The 18,355-nt window shown below is 37.0% G+C and overlaps 1 protein-coding gene across 1 annotated transcript; it reads right to left on the bottom strand.

Moving 5' to 3' along the window:
- Nucleotides 1–8,374: 8,374 nt before the first annotated feature.
- LOC311088880 (lactase/phlorizin hydrolase-like) lies at nt 8,375–17,719 on the bottom strand (the record flags this gene model as incomplete). The annotated part of the gene is made up of 17 exons (XM_084123257.1): nt 8,375–8,875; nt 8,944–9,192; nt 9,289–9,512; nt 10,124–10,255; nt 10,345–10,451; nt 10,537–10,739; nt 10,858–11,056; nt 11,154–11,444; nt 11,558–11,826; nt 12,420–13,973; nt 14,383–15,028; nt 15,112–15,802; nt 15,886–15,970; nt 16,055–16,154; nt 16,339–16,422; nt 16,515–16,585; nt 17,134–17,719. 17 exons carry the CDS (start codon nt 17,717–17,719, stop codon nt 8,661–8,663), a joined length of 5,706 nt encoding a protein of 1,901 aa, XP_083979383.1. The 3' UTR covers nt 8,375–8,660.
- Between the last annotated feature and the right edge of the window lie 636 nt (nt 17,720–18,355).

The following is an 18,355-nucleotide window of genomic DNA, read 5'->3' on the forward strand; positions in this document are numbered from 1 at the left end:
TAATATCTGTACATTAAGTCTATTTATTATTAAATAATAAATAAATAATTTGTCAGTAGTTATTTTGGGGGAAATTTGAATAATTGCATTGCAAGTTGATTTAAGGTGTGCCCCTAAATTTTCTGCTTGTGCTCCTAAAATTTTCAGTCAGGGGCTACAGCGCTCCTAGTAAAAAAAGTTAGTCTGGAGCCCTGTTTAAATATCGCGTTGTCCTAGAAAACTGTAATTCTGCGGTTGTTGGATTCTCGTCTGTGGAATGCACCACTTTCAGTATTTTGCCAATTACTCGAGGGGTAAATTGCAATCAAGGATTTTTTTAAATCGAGTACTTGACTATAATCGAGGAATCTTTACAGCCCTATACTGGTAACATAGTTTTATATTATTAGATCACAAAGAAATGCCTATTTTTATACAATTAAATATATTTTCTCAATAACATATCCAAAAAACATATTTGTGTGTGTGTGTGTGTGTGTGTGTGTAAGCATGCATTATTGAGTTAACATGGAAAGACTGGTTTGATTTAGTGCAGAAAACTGGTGCAAATCATGAAGTTTAAAGTGAAAGTGAGCCAATAAGTGGTCTTCTACTGGCTTCTGCTGGCCATTCTACTTATTAATGAAGTCTTTTCACATGTGCTTTTGGATTCATTCATATTTAGAGTAGACACTAAAAAAAAATCACTTGTATAACAATAACTATTATAACACAATCATATTTTGTCAGTGTTTATCACTTCATTTGCACTGACACTTCACATGATTGCTAGTAATGTGGTAAATCATGGTAAATCACGCTAGAAACATGGTAAGTCATAGTAAATAATAGTAGAATGTGGTGTATCAAGGTAAATAATGTAAGAATCCTAGTAAATCATTCCAGAACGTGGTATATCATGCTAGAACGTGGTATATCATGCTAGAACATGGTAAATCATGGTAAACTATGCTAGAACAGGGTAAATCATGGTAAACCATGATAAATCATGATGAACTATGGTAAATCATTTTAGAATGTGGTATATCATGATAAATCATGCTAGAACATGATCTTTTCCATCTATGATGTCAGTGGTTACATGCTTGCTAAATAAAACTTACTAACTTTTTATGCTTTTGTGCTTTAAGGTCTTAAAGGCCTTAATTGCTTGAACCCCGATAAATGCTGCTTGCAGCTTTAATTATTATTATTATTATTATTATTTTCCCCTTAAACGCATCGTGCAGACCAAACCGTAAGAGCTGGAACCTTGAAACTTGGCCAAATGGTAGTCCTCAATTTGGGGAGAACCTATAAAAGTATGACCCCGATTGGCCCATAGGTGGCGCTATAGCAACCAAAAGCGCAAAACTGCTCATAACTACTAGACCGTATGTCGTAGACTCAAGTGTCTTATATCATTGGAAAGCTGGACGCCTGACGAACAAAACGTATATCTCCGATTTCATTTCCGCCATGATAGATTTTCCGCCATTTTGAATTTTGTCAAAAACCTACTTTTGCGAACTAGTCCTAGGTTTTTCGCCCGATCGGAACCAATCCAGTGCAGAAATGTTCTCTTGAGTCTGAATATCAAAAACTATCGAAAAAAAGTTGAAATTTCGATTCACGGACGCTAAGGGGCGCCAAAACGTACGTCGTGGGCAGGGCCTATTTTACTAAAATGGCTATAACTCCAGAAGTAAATGAGGTATCTTCACCAAACTTGGTACACATGTGTAAGAGGTCAATCTGAGGTCACAGTAAAAAAACCGCGGCGATTGGCCACATGGTGGCGCTATAACATGAAAAAAACATAAAACAGGCTATAACCACCTGACCGTTAGTCCGATTGACTTGAAAATTGGTATGCAGTGTCTTGGTCCAAGGTGCCATGTATGTGTATGAGGACATTGGCGTATCTCAAAAAACATGGCCGCCATCGGCCAATGAAATTTGAGCACCTATTAGACAAGGTTAACGGAGGCCGATCGGAACGAAACTCGATGGGCATGTTCGACTCAAGGCCCTAGAGGTCTGTAAGAATTTTGAAAGAAATCGGCCACTAGTTGGCGCTAACGAGTTTTATGGCTCTGTAATCACGTGGTGTTACAAATATCCACACAATATGCATATCATTTGATAGATCTCCTCATCCTGAACAACTTTGCCTCAAGAACCATTGCTGTCAATCAAACCGTTCATTAAATATTCGCAAACATGTTAAAAACCTACTTTTGCGAACTAGTCCTAGGTTTTTCGCCCGATCGGAACCAGACCAGTCTAGGACAATTCTCTGGACTCTCTAGATCAAAAACTATCAAAAAAAAGTTGAACTTTTGCATTTGGATGGCTCTAATAGGGTCATTTATAAAATGGGCGTGTCAAAATACATTAAAAAGCCTATAAATCCTAAATAAAAACTCAGAACTTCACAAAAAGTGGTCAGCATATGTGACATAACATCATTAACAAGCATGAAAAATTCTATGGAGATCGGACGATAGGTGGCGCTATAACTGTTAAAAAGCTTTAAAATCATATATTTCCTATGGTAAACTGCCTGTATTGGCTGTAAATGGTCTTTTCCATCTCTGATCATATAATTTTCATATCATAATGTTCAAAACTAGTGCAATACAATTCTCTGGACTCACTAGATCAATAATTGTCAGAAAAAGTTGAACTACTTCATTTGGATAGCTATAATAGGTTCACTTCAAAATCTGGCCTTTACCAAGTGTCCCCGAAAGCCTATATCTCTTTAATCAATGCTCAGACCTTCTTAAAAACAAGTCAGAACGTGTGAAATATCACCCTGAACAAGCATGAAAATTTTCAGACAGATCGGACAAAATTTGCCTCTATAACAGTTAAAAAGGTGAAAATGATATGAATTAATGGCATGTTAAGCCAATAAGTGGTATTTTACTGCCCCCCGCTGTTTAAAATAGTCATTTTCTCATATTGGTATTGGTATCAGCCATGGTAAATCATGATAAATGATGGTGTGTGTGTGTGTGTGTGTGTGTGTGTGTGTGTGTGTGTGTGTGTGTGTGTGTGTGTGGTACAAATATAACAAAGGTTTTATTTTCCAACATGAAAACAAACATAACAGAGTGCTAGTGCACAAACAATAACCGACAATGATAATGGATGAGAGGGGAACTTAAATACACAGATCAAGACAAGGACAACAGGTGACGGTTATGATGATGAGGAGCAGGTGATGATGAGGAGGGTGATGAGGAGCAGGTGCAGGTGATGACGACAGATAGTGAATGTGATGAAGGTGAATGTGACACCAATATCACTAAAACATTTGTGTGTGTGTGTGTGTGTGTGTGTGTGTGTGTGTGTGTGTGTAGCATTATTGTGTGTAGCATATGTAGCAAGTATGCATTATTGAGTTAACATGGAAACACTGGTTTGCTTTAGTGCAGAAAACTGGTCAAAATCATGAGGTTTAAAGTGAAAGTGAGCCAATAAGTGGTCTTCTACTGCCCTCTGCTGGCCATTCTACTTATTAATTAAATTTTTCCACATGTGCTTGCATTTATACTTGAATACACACTAAAAATCACTTATATAGCAATAACTATTATAACACAATCATATTTTGTCAGTGTTAATCACTTTATTTGCACTGACACTTCAAATAATTGCTAGTAATGTGGTAAATCATGGTAAATCATGGTTAACTATGCTGTGTGTGTGTGTCTGTGTGTGTGTGTGTGTGTGTGTGTGTGTGTGTGTGTGTGTGTGTGTGTGTGTGTGTGTGTAAGCATGCATTGAGTTAACATGGATAAACTGGTTTGCTTTAGTGCAGAAAACTGGTTTAAAGTGAAAGTGAGCCAATAAGTGGTCTTCTACTGCCCTCTGCTGGCCATTCTACTTATTAATGAAATATTTCAACATGTGCTTGCATTCATACTTGAATACACACTAAAAAAATCACTTATATAGCAATAACTTTTATAACACAATCATATTTTGTCAGTGTTAATCACTTTATTTGCACTGACACTTCAAATAATTGCTAGTAATGTGATAAATCAGGCTAGAAACATGGTAAATCAAAGTAAATAATACTAGATTGTCGTTTATCTCCTGGTAAATAATACTAGAACGTGGTATATCATGGTAAATCATGGTTAACTAAACTGTGTGTGTATGTGTGTGTGTGTGTGTGTGTGTGTGTGTGTGTGTGTGTGTCTGTGTGTGTGTGTGTAAGCATGCATTGAGTTAACATGGAAAAACTGGTTTGCTTTAGTGCAGAAAACTGGTTTAAAGTGAAAGTGAGCCAATAAGTGGTCTTCTAGTGCCCTCTGCTGGCCATTCTACTCAATAATGAAATATTTTAAGTCAAGTCAAGTCAAGTCAAGTATATTTGTATAGCGCTTTTCACAATACAGATTGTATCAAAGCAGCTTTACAGTATTAAATTAAAATAATACAACAAGGTTTGTTTCTAGTGGAATTTATTGATAAAATCAAATTAGATATCCCCAGAATATCCCCAACTGAGCAAGCCAAAGGCAACAGTGGCAAGGAACCGAAAAACTCCATCAAGTGACCTAATAGTGTCCTAAAACTCCATCAGGTGACCCAATGGAGAAAAAAAAAACCTTGGGAGAACCCAGGCTCAGTCGGGGGCCAGTTCTCCTCTGCCGTTTATTAACTAGAGGCCGGATTGTAATTTGAACTGTAAGATTAAAAATATTATATGAATGCCTGGCTGAAGAGATGCGACTTTAATCTAGTTTTAAACTGGGAGAGCGAGTCTGAGCAACGAACAGTATCAGGAAGGCTATTCCAGAGTTTTGGAGCTTTTACATGTGCTTTTGCATTCATACTTGGACACACACTAAAAATCACGTATATAACTAACTATTATAACACAATAATATTTTGTCAGTGTTCATCACCTCATTTGCACTGACACTTCACATAATTGCTAGTAATGTGGTTAATCATGCTAGAAACATTGTAAATCATAGTAAATAATACTGAAATGAGGTGTATCAAGGTAAATCATGCTAGAATCCTAATAAATCATTCTGGAACATGGTATATGATAGTAAATCATGCTAGAATCATATTAAATAATTCTAGAATGTGGCAAATCGTTGTGGGAGGAGCCTATTTTACTCAAATGGCTATAACTCAAGAAGTAAATGAGATATCTTCACCAAACTCAGTACACATGTGTATGGGTTCAATTTGAGGTCACAGTAAACAATTTTATGGAGATCGGACCATAGGTGGCGCTATAACTGTTAAAAAGCTTTAAAACCATATATATCCCATGGCAAATTGCCTGTATTGGCTGTAAATGGTCTTTTCCATCTATTATGTCAGTGGTTACATGCTTGCTAAATAAATCTTAATAACTTTTGATGCTTTTGTGCTTAAATGCCTTAAAGGCCTTAACTGCTTGAACCCCGATAAATGCTGCTTGCAGCTTTAATTTTATTTTTTATCGTTTTCGCAGATCCGTGAGAACGGTATTGTTTTAAAAACATCTTTACATGAAAAAAAAACATTTTTTGTAAAGAAACACACGCCTATAGACTGAACATAATACACATGCACATGATGTCACTGTTTGTTCGTTCAGTTTTTAAAAACTTGCGCTTTAAAACAAGTTTTCAAAGATTTGCATTTGTCATGTAAATTAACGGCCAAATTGTTTTTAGTTGAAAACGGTGTCATCTGAACGGCCCCTGAGTGGAATGCAGTATTGGCATGCATGTTTAATGGGTTGATTTGGTGATTAGGAGCTCACTTACAGCAAATCATCCACCTGTGGTTAATTGACGTGATCTTTCCCTCCAAAAGAAGTTGCTCTGGAGAGACCAATCACGAGTCGTGATTCACGACCTCCTGGGCGGGGAGTTAAAAGCACAATTCAGAATATTCAAAAAGTCATTTGAACAAGACTAATAAAAGCAAGGACAGATTAGGGTCCTGCGATGCCACTTTCGTGTCGCAATTGTGATTTGTCATATCTAAAGGCCTGTTTGCACTGACAGGAATTAAATCACTGGAGATCAGCGAGTCTCTGTGCTGTTGGTTTCTAGTAGCCGTTCATACTCTTCTGTCACGGTTTTCCACTGGTATCATGTGGCGAATCCCCTGTATTTAACATAAGCTGCCATCTTTTTGTGATTTGAATTTTGGAGTGTTCCTGACTAAAATTAATTTATTATCAATAGGCTATTTTTCTATTAAGTGATTAAGTATAATATTTCTTAACTATATAATTTATGTGTATTAATAGTTATGTATATTACTACTAATGTAGCCTATATTAGCAGTACCTTTCTCTCCAAACATGATTCTCAGATAATGGATAAAGTTTGTGAAGTGAGACAGTTGTGTTACATCGCCACCTAGTGGACAACAGATACTAGCGACCAGGTAAAGTTTTTTTTTTATTTATTTTTTTTATTATTAAATGAAAATAATTACAAACATACAAGGCATTAAACAGTTAAGCATATTCTCATATACTACAGTAAAGATTGAGCAAAATCAGCAATAACAATACAATATAAAGCATACCTGAGATTATAAATACAGCTACAAAACAAAAGCAGTAAAAAAACAAAATAAATAAAAAATAAAAAAAAAACAAAAAAAAAACAAATGAACAAAACTTACCGGGGCCATTTCAAATTAATTTAAATGTTTCAAGTAAAGAAAACAATTTAAGGGCTTTCGCGACCAGGTAAAGTGTTTATTCATGAACATAAAACAGTATTAGTGAGAGGAAGAGAAGAGGAACAGAGATATCTACTATTGAAAAGTACATAAAGTTATTTTGAAACCTAAATAAAACGATCCACAAACGTCTGTCTAACAGAGACCTGATACGGCATTTCACGATTCTGTAGTTCAGTTACTTCAGAAACTCACAACATGCTTTCATCTGTCAGCCTATGCTTTATTTTTAGCCTGGCACTAATTTGTAAGAACAAATTAGAGAAAAAAAAAAAAAAAAAAAAAAACCTTCTTGATATTAGGCAATTGACTGCCTTGGTTTGTGTACAAAATTAAATAATGATGATAATGGCTATATTAGAATTTAATGATAAAAAAATGCATAAACAGATATGCATAATCTTGTTTACAGAGATCCAGAGAAGATTATTTGATTTATTAATATTAATATGTTGAGCTCTAATAAATTATACAAATTATACATGTTTACATTTAATAAAAATATAAAGATTTTCGGTATAGAATATGCCATATATAATGCAGTGATATGATGCCATGACCACAGATCAGCACATCACAGGAAAACGAGACACTGCCTCCCTCGATCCACTGGTGTCGCTGTTGGACAGTCTAAAGATGAATGGTTCACACAGTATTTGATCTGAAATTTGTGTTGTTTTGTTTGTATCATTGCAATTATCATCCATTTCTTATCCAATTATTATTATTTTTTTTTTTTTGAGGAGCCCTGCCTACTTTGAGAAAAACAATTCTGCATGCTGTATTGCCCACAAAACTTAATATAACAACAACAAAAAACAACAAGAATATAAATGCCTGTGAAGTGTTCATGTATCTGTTTTTATTTTATTTATTTTTTATTATTATTATGTATTATCTCAGGATATAGTGAACAGCAAAATGTGCATCATTGACGTTTCTAACACTGAGTTTATGTGGCTGATTAGTTCTGTCTATATCTGTAAATGTGGTATTTGAAAAAAATAAATAAAAATAAAATCCTGAAAATCAGACCTCCCTCTAAACACACTCTCTGTACATGGGCATAATGTTGATAAATTTAACCAGTCACAGCAATAGGAAAATAAATCAGTTGAATCAGTGAACTTTGTCTTCAAACTGCATTGATCATATGAGTCAGCAATTATGCTGCGTTATCTGACTAAGCAAAGATATCAAATCTGTTTGCTTTCTCCTTTTGATTATACATGTTATCTTGGTGTGTGTGTGTGTTTGCAAGGCTTTCATAAAACTCTCCACAGGGGTCACTAAAAGTATGCATATCAGTAGACAAAAAGTAATCAGGGTAATAATTGACAATCAATTATTGTTGCTGAGATAAAGAGCAAGTGTGTGAGTTTACTTTAAGTTATTGCAGTTCAAATCTTTATTATTATATGGCAGTATTTTGTTCTGGCAGCCAGTTAAACAAATTCCCCCTCTGTTATGTTTAAGATTTTGTGCATCTCTGTGCATATGCTTATCATGTGAAATTACACTTCAGGATCATTAATGGTCTGTAATGTATTTTCCTCTGATAGCAGCAGTAAATGCTCAATGGGCATAAGTGCATTGTTGTTTACACTGTGATATGTATGGTACAAAATATATACTTATACAACAACTGAATTAGTTTATTCCTTTGACTTCTTCTGTAAAATCAGCATGCATGTGCAGTGACAACTTTTTAATGCAATCCAATAAAGACATGTAATAATACATATACTTCAAAATACAGTCACTTGTGTCACAATTGTGATATATTCAATGTAAAGTAAAGGATATAATTGACTCAGATTTGCAGTTTGCATTAAATAAAGTTAATCGATATTTTTTTTAATTTTTACATAATTATCTTTACACAAAATGTAAATTTAACCAAATAAAAAAGTATATATATATTAAGATAATTGGTATAGCAGATATTATGTTCAGAACTTATTTTCTTTTACAAGGTCAATGTGTTCCTCTACTGGACGTTTTTGTTTCTTGGATGCCTTGACAAGTCCGAAAACCAAGAGGACAACAGCGACTGCGGCAATAATGGTGAGACTGAAGAGGACATTGAGAGCCAGTTCAGCATTAGGACCTGACACTTCTATACCCAAGAAACTGACTGACAGTTCCCCACCAGGAGGAATAGTCTCTGTAAACAAGAAAAGACTCAGTTAATAGATAAACAGACAGAGAGACAGACAGACAGATGGATAGTACCTGGGACCTCACCTTCAGGTTCATGGACCTGGCATTCATGGGGACTTTCTCCTGGACTTATGAAGCCATTGCAGTTGATTATTGTAGCATAGTTCCAGACAGATTTCTTAGGAATACGTGGTAAAGTGGGATCTGATCGATTTACATAGAAAAAGCCAAATTTATCATCAAAACCCGTCGCCCATTCTAGATTGTCCATTAGTGTCCAAGCAGAGTAGCCACGGATGTCCACGCCATCCAGCAAATATGCTAAAGAATGAAATGAAAACAAACAATAATATTAAAAATGCATGGAAAAGCACCACATAAATCTATTGTTTAATACTGTCCTGTGTAAATCTCTACCTTTCAGGGCCTGATTGATATAGTTATCATAATAGTGGATACGGTGGATGTCGTTCAGATTCACTGGTCCTCGTTCTGATACGCCATTCTCTGTAATGTAAATTGTAGGGTTTCCATATTCCTCCTTAATAAAATTCAGAATTTTTCGAAATCCCACAGGAGTTACTTTCAACCAGAAGGATCCAGAATCCAGCCATGTACGATCCGTTTCAGTTCCTGCTCCCCTGGAATAGATGACAAATACATATTTTCATTTCATTGCACAATGTAACTATATTATCTCTCTCAACTTGTTGGATGTATAAGTATGTCCAACTTTATTTGCATACATACAGTGTACTCATGTTAGTTGATATATATTATATAGCAGTGGATCTCCACCTTTTTTACTTAAAAGCCCCCCACCCCCACTCACAATTTCTACCCGATGAAATATTTTAAAGTTTGGGATAACAAGAAAGATTATAAAAAAACCCAAATAATAAGAAGTACATGTGTCACCTTGTTTTAGATCATTTTCATGCTTGTTTTTGCTTATTTTGAATAATTTTTAGTCATCTTGAGGCTCCCTTAGAAGTTTGTTGAGAACCCCACATTGAGAACCACTGCTATACGTATATAGGAAATCTCAACAGTGTGATTGCTTGTATCGTTACAAAATTCGATTACTTGTATCGCCCAGCTCTACTTTGCTAAATGTGACTGTAAGGCATGAAGATATTAAGATATTATAAACATTAACATCATGATTTTCTGTAAAGCTGCTTTGATTGATTGTTTTAAACAAATTGGCCCTGAAAGAGTTTGACAATGTGGATTAAAACTAAAAGGCTACCTGTCTGCATCATAGTGCTGGAGGTTTTTGTAGTCCATGTTATAGGCTAAGACAGTGGTGTAGTGGTTGAATCCAAAATAATCATGAGTTCCCTTAATCCTCGCTACTTCCGCAGGGGTAAATTCTGGAAGCCTGTTGAATGCAAATGTAAAAGCATTTATAAACACATAATCTTTTAAATGCAAAGCTTCAAATTACTCACAAACAAGATAACATCTTACCTCGACTGAGGCCGGCCAGCTGCTAAACTTCTCTCTCGAATTATGTCTTTCATTAAATCACTGTAATCTCCATTGAACACTGGATGAGCAAACCAACCAATCTGGAACTGTTTCGAGAAGAGAAATGGCCTATTGTTTATTTAATGCACATGGCTACAGACATGTTTATGTGGTCGAACTACAAATCTGTACCTGAATTACACGCACGGCAGCATCCACATCTTCCTGTTTGTATGGGTTTCTTGGTTCAGCCCAGTCAGAGTTTATGGTGATGCCAATAATGCCACCATGTTTTGCACGATACTTGTCATTATACAGATGCCAGGCCTCAGCATGAGCCTTGATGAGGTTGTGTGCCACAATATATGGTGCAGTGCCCGGTCTGAAACTTATACCTGGACACAAATAGATCATCAAGAAGCTTATGTTGCATATTAACTGTTAACACTGAAACTGATAAGATAAGTCATATAGTGCAAAGAGTAAAAGTGTAGTTCTTAAAGCGAACGATACCTGGTGCTGCACTTCCATAGCCATGGCCGACCATTGCAACATTGTAGGGTTCATTTATAGTGATCCAGAACTTTACTTTGTCCCCCAGACTGTTAAATACAACATCAGCATAGTCTCTGAACCTGTCGACAATAGTGTCATTCTCCCAGCCACCAACATCCTGGAGTGCTTGTGGGAGATCCCAGTGGTACAAAGTCACCTAGATCAAAATGATTATAAGACTGTCAGAAACGAGTTCAATTCTTTTAGGTTACCAAGGCAATTTCTTGCATGCAAATAATTTCAAAACAGTCTACCTGTGGCTTGATATTGGCTGCCAATAGAGCATCTACTAGTCTATGATAGTAGTTAAGTCCAGCTTCATTAATTTTCCTGTTTGTTCCATCCGGCATAATTCTGGGCCATGAAATAGAAAACCGGTAGTGGTTGACCCTCAGTGTTTTGAGATTATTGATATCCTCAGTGATCTTGTTGTAGCTGTCACAGGCAATGTCACCATTTTCATCCAGCGATATCTTTAAAGCAGTGTGTGCAAACATGTCCCAAATGCTGAGACCCTTTCCATCTGCTCTCCAGGCACCCTCTATCTGTGGTGTTAGAGCATAAGATGAAACAAAAATGTCCTCATTTGATAAAATATGATAAAAAAAAATACAAATGTAATGAATTTAAAAATGTAAAAAAAAATGTTGAATTGTACCTGATATGCAGCTGTTGCTGTGCTCCATATAAATCCCTCTGGGAAATGTCCATATAACATTTCTTCCTCCACTGGCAGTGGAAAGCCATTATTTCTCATTATATCAAAGTAGAGGTGAGCTGAGCGTTTTGGAGTTCTCGGCCGATTTGAAAGTTTAAAGTTCACATGGTGAAGTCCATACCCAACAGTGTAGCCATTCAGCCACTCAAAGGAGTCCATTAGAGAGCTAGCAATGTAACCCTTAATGCGTACTCCATCCAAGTTGTGCGCTAAAAAGTGAATACATGTAAATGTGCGTCAAATTAACAATTTATCACTATTACAAACATTAAGCCTCATTCATTATTAATTTTGTACAATTTGTATATTTATGAGCGCAGAAAATGTTTATGCAAAATTCCCACAGGATTAACAGGTACAAATGCACATAACTTTGTTTTTACCCTCGTTCGTTAATATGTTGCTGAATCTGGATTATTCTAAATGTGAGAGTGTGTTCACACATCTAGTAATTTGCATAAAATATGCCCAGGTAAGGGCTTTTCATACCACCTCGCCTTAGAACAAGCATGATGTTTGCACAAAGCAAGCACATAATTCATACTTTTGTACAGTTATTCCATTTATACTTCTAATAACAAATATTTTTTATAAGAACAAAAAATATACAATAAAGTTAGAATATAAATAGAATATAAAATATTCTTACAATATATTTTTTTTTTACATTCATTTTATTTTCCCATATGTATTTGGTTCAAAATTTAGAATACATTTCAAAAGTTTTGTAAGTAGATTACTTTACATGCAAAAAAATACATATGTATGCACTGTTAGAGAAAGATAACCATTGTTAACATACCTTTAAGAGCCTCATCAACATAGGTCTTCAGGAAGAATATTCGATCAGTATCATCAACCGTGATGGCAGTGCCTGTAGCCACACCATTTTCCGTTACATAAATCTCAGGGTCTCCATACTCTTCCTTTAACCAGTTAAGAAGTCTCCTGAGTCCCCAAGCAACCGCCTTCTGCTCATCAACAGCTGTATTTTCAGAGCCATCTGCATTGTCCTTCTCAACATCCTGATCAGTCTCATAAGACACAATATTAAGTCTGCTGGTCACATGGCGCACGACTTTGGTTGTGTATGTGTTAATGCATAATACATCAGCTGTTCCTTGGATAAAGGCTTTGTCTTTGTCAGAGAAAGAAGGCAAGCGGGATTCTGTCAAGCCTTGAAGTTCACTCTTGTTGCCAACCTGCCACTTCATGGCGTCAGGGTAGTCACCATTTTTATATATAGGATGTGCAAACCAGCCTAGTTGGAACTGAAGGGCTCGATCAGCTGCCACCACCTCTCGAGGAATGTTGACATCTTGGGGTTCTGCCCATTCAGCATTTAGACTAATTGATACCAGACCTCCTTGAGATGCCCTGTATTTCTCATCATAGGTATGATACGCTTGTGCATGAGCTTTTAGGAGGTTGTGTGCAACCCTGTATGGAGCATCTCCGGGTTGCCTCACGTTAGGTGGAATCTGACCTAGTCCATATCCCGACCATGCAATTGTCTGGGGTTCATTAAATGTGATCCAAAACTTCACCCTGTTTCCAAATGTCGCATAACAGAAGTCACAATATTCATTGAATATGTTAATCAATTCAGGGTTGTCCCAACCGTTGATGTTCTGTAAAGCCTGTGGCAGGTCCCAATGGTAGAGAGTCACCATGGGTGTGATATTGTTTGCTATAAGACGGTCTATGAGCCTGTTATAGTAGTCCACCCCCTTCTGGTTAAGAGAAGATTTATAACCACTGGGAAAAATTCGAGACCATGACAAGGAGAATCTATAAGTCTTCACTTTTAGGGCTCTCAACATGTGTAGATCCTCGTCTATTTTATTGTAGCTGTCACATGCAACATTACCATTGTCATTGTTTGGGATATTACCAGTTTGAGTAAAATTATCCCAAACACTTGGTCCTTTTCCATCTGCATTCCAGCCACCTTCAACCTGGTATGCTGAAGATGAGACACCCCAATGGAATCCCTCTGAAAATGTTCCATAGTGATAAAGCTGTCTCTCAAACTTGGTCTGAGGGGAGAACTTTCCCCAAATGACCTTGGATTTTGAAGGAACTTCAGATGGCGGCTGACTAGGGAGTCTTGTGCTCTCAATTTTAGTTCCATAGATTTGCATCTTAGGGCTTGCTGCAGTCTCAGCAAATCCGTTACTCTCAATCACCTTTGAATAGTAATATGCTGATTCTTTGGGGGTTCTTGGCCTGTCAGGATCATCAAAGTTCACATAGTGCAATCCAAATCGTTGACTGTAGCCTTGAGGACCCTCAAAACCATCCATAAGAGACTGGACTGTAAACCTCTGGACGACAACATCATCCAAATGCACAACTGTTTAGACAGAAAGAAGTAGTTAATGGGCTTTAGATAGTGATCTTGTAATACTGTATATAGTCTGATGTTAAGGTTTGGCAAAGGTTTTGTTAAATTGGTAGAGGATTGCTTTAAGGTCAGTCTGTGTCAAATCCGAAAAGGCTATGAACAAATCCCCCCATGTTTGTTCATAGCTTGCTGCTTTGTTGTTGGTAAAATTATTGCAGATTCAAACATTTCCATATTTTCAGCCCCCTGAAGAATTCATTATTTCCAGATCAAAATCTTCTTCTTCAATAAATATCTTACAGACCTTGGTTTTAGGCCATGCACTAACCTCTGATTTCACACAGACTGACTTGTTATCTCTAAAAAGACTAACATGGTCTTCATTTTAAACACTGACCAGTTCTCTCAAAATACTGACCTTTCATAGCTTCATTTATATAAGCTTTGAGATAGTCGACACGCTGAGTGTCATTGAACACATCACCATTATAATCAGTTGGCATTCCATTTCCTGTGATATAGATGGGCACCTTTGTTATGGATGTGTACTCTAAAAAGATGTAGTTCAATAACCGCCGAAGCCCCCACGGAACTGACTGGATCTGGTCAGAAGCTGTGGAGGGCCATGTGGGGTCAATATGAGCCTGAAAGTCCCCAACATGATTTGGTCCAGCATCACAGCTATTCAAGCTCTCACTAATCAGTCGGGAAGTGTGGTGGTTAAGTCCGAAGAAATCAGCTGTGCCTCGGATTCTTTGTTTCTCAGCCTCAGTGAAGACAGGGAGTCTTGCCAGCTCTTTACCACAGACATTTTTCTTTTTCTCAATTTGTTCCTTTAGCACGGCTGGATAGTCTCCATCTACAAATATGGGATGAGCAAACCAGCCCAGCATGAAGTTTAGATAACGCTCAGCTGCTGCTATATCCTGATCACTTGAGGGATACAACGGCTCTGCCCAATCAGAGTGAAGAGCAATGCCCACTTTTCCACCATGCAGTTTCCTGTATTTATCATTATAAATATGCCAGGCTTCAGCATGAGATTTCAGAATGTTATGCGTCACCTGTGAAAACAAGCAAAGCATTGTCAATATACACTTTCTAAAACCATGAAATAGATGGTTCTTTCTCAGATTGACAGACACACCTTGTAAGAGGCTATTATTGGGTCATTCATACTTGGGGGATGTTGCCCTGTTCCATACCCCAGGTTGCTCACTACCCAGGGGCTGCCGAATGTGATCCATGTTTTGACTCTGTCTCCATAACGAGAGAAGCAAAAGTCAGAAAATTCTTTGAAAGCTTCCACAATAGAGTCATTAATCCAGCCTCCTGAGTCCTGCAGAGTTTGAGGAAGGTCCCAATGATGCAGGGTAACAGTGGGCTTGATGCCTGATTGTAGAAGGGTGTTAATCATCTTGTCATAATAAGCAGCCCCCTTTTCAACCAAACTTTCTCTGCGTCCAGTGGGGAAAATGCGAGCCCAGGAAATTGAGAACTGATAATTAGGTGCCATCATGCCCCTAAGCAGATACACATCATAGTCCACCTTGTGATAACTATCACAGGCCAAATCAGTGGTCTGGTTGCCAAAGACGTGACCCTCTTGGCTAAAACGGTCCCATATGGTCTCACCCTTTCCGTGTTCAGCCCATCCACCCTCCACTTTGAAACTCTCACTGGAGACGGACCATTCAAAATCAGCCTGGAATGAGCCACTCAGGAACTGATCGCGCTCAGCTTCGGTTTGACTTCTGAATTTCTCCCAGACCTTCTGGTATGAGAATGCAGAAGCTGATTTCTGATGGACAACAGTTTTAGTATTTTCCTCCTGCAAACTGGATGAGAACATTCTTATTTTCACTTAAAAAAAATAGTCATTATATACTGCATATATGTACCTTTTTGGTCTCAGCTTTACCTTTTGAGTGTTTCTTCCTGATCTAGCTTCTCAAAAAGCTGTGTGATGTCACAGCCTATGATGTGAAGATCTTTGTTCTGAAAAACTGACATCAATAAATAATACTAGGTTACCACATGGTATTTTTAGACTTTGGACACATAACTTAAAGAAATAAGCTAACATTTACCTCCAAGAATTGTAGTAAGTGGCTGGAAATTATTTTCATTTCCATCACAGTCCTTGACTGTCAACTGATACATAAGAATGGACTTTTGACCACTGCCAATCTGAAACAAGAGTGTCATTTTGGTGACCTGAAATGTTTTCTGTCACGTCAGGCAATTTAAGTGGTATTTGAATATTAAAAACCAGTTGAGTTATGAAGTCTAATGAAATCTGATGGCTATTTACTGGGCTGATCTATTGCTAAGATGATTATATAATCCTTCAAGAGCCATATAAATCACATACCTGTAACTTCCTCAATTCCTCGGTAAGAGCTGTCTGATATTTGCAGTTGTACTGCACGTGTACAGTGAGGAAATCCACATATGCCTTATGGTGAGATAAGAGAAGTATGTGATAAATTACATGATATTAACTATTACATGTAACTATATATATGATAATCTGCCTTGAACTTTTACCATGATTTTTGACCCCGCTTGAGAAATCAAGTTAGCATCATTGGCTCTGATCCCAAGAGACAAATGAAGTGCTAAAAAACAAAAACAAAAAACACATCACTATGAGTGACCATCATTGCACTATTAGAAAGAACTATGTAATATGGAGACAGAGGTTAGTTGTTACACTTTTGTTCCAGTGAATATGATTAAAATAATATAAAGCTTATTTTGAAAGTCTTGCCTACAAAAAGCTTTTGAACATTTCCAACATATTTCCACTGACCATGCACATGCTGCAGGGTAAGCTGTCACAATGGACCATAAAATGAGCTATTTAGTGGTTTTCAGCTACATTAAACTATAAAACAATTTTGCACTTGCTATATATGCATGCTATGCTACTTTTGTATGCACCGTACAAAAATAACAAATATTATATTGTTTTACAGAAATCATCAGTAATAATTTGTATAAAACTACATTCAAGATGAATGTGACAACCTGATTGGAGACTTGAGGAAAAAACTTGCCCTAAGTAACTTTTCAAGCTTTCATAATAGTGTGGTTTTATTGAGTTGTGTAAATTGGACTTTTAATAGGCCTACATGTTAAACAAATTAATAAACTCAAATCTTACCTTTAGACATTTGATGATAGACATTGTAAACGTTTGCATGGGACTGGAGAGCATTTTCAAGTTGCACTTCATTATGTACCTCATGCAGGTGACTGAACGTGACAAATGTGTCCACAAGATCCCTAAATGTTTTGAACACAAATCCTGCATACTGCTCAAACATCTGCACCAGTAGTGGATTCTCCCAGCCTCCATATCTGGCTCTGAAGACTTCTGGTACCGCAGAGTGGTGGAGAACCAGCAGAGGTTTGATGCCCAGTTCAGTCAGCTGCTGCACTAGTGTCTTGTAGCATGTCACAGTGTCCTCATGTGGCTGGTTGGAGTCTCCTGTGGGAAGGATGTGTGACCAGGAAAGGGGAACTTTAAAGTGGGTCACCCCTCTGCTCTGAAGATACAGAAAATAGTCTCTGGATTGTTGTGGAAGTGGACCTCCGCAGTTAAACGTATTGTCTTCATCTGAAGACCCCAAAGTTTGTCCGGTGGTCAGAGGGCCTGCGAGCAACATGAATTCCTGTTGCTCTGCATTGCTGCAGCTCCAAAAAACAGCCAACCAACCTAGAGAAAGAAATCCTACCAGGACCTTCATCGTGACAGACAGCATTACAAGTGGAGAAGAGTTCTTTATAACCACCTCTGCTAATCTAATAGTGAGGCATTCAGTATTATAATCATGCAATTCAACCCTAATCCAACTTATGGCAGTCATTAAGTTATCACATAGACTCTGGACTAAGATAGGTGTGATAATACTGTAAGGTTATTTCTAAAGAAACACTGGGGTACTAAGAACATTTAAAATAAGTCTTGAAAACCCTCACTTCTACATCAATCTTTAAAATAAATTTCTCCTTTCCATTCGTGCAAAACTGTGAGTAATTGTGACAATGCCTATCAAAACATTAGGGTAATCACAAAAAAAAGAGCAATATATTCAGTGTGGGCAAAGACATACCAATTCTTATCTGGCAAAATCGATGTCCAAGTACTTTGTACTAGAGTGACATGAAGAGGTTTACAGATGGCTAGTGGACGGATTAATGGGACATATACACACACATATATATCTGTATCTATCTGTATCTATATATGTTTATCTATCTATATTAGGGGTGTAACAATATATTGTCACAATATATCACAATACAAAAATGCAACATGTATCGTGGATAGTTCACACAAAATAAAAATTACCCTGTGAGAAAAAAAAAAGTAGTTTTCAGAG

Source organism: Abramis brama (genome assembly GCF_963993115.1).
Source record: "Abramis brama genome assembly, chromosome: 8".
In the NCBI taxonomy this organism is placed as follows: Eukaryota; Metazoa; Chordata; class Actinopteri; order Cypriniformes; family Leuciscidae; genus Abramis; species Abramis brama.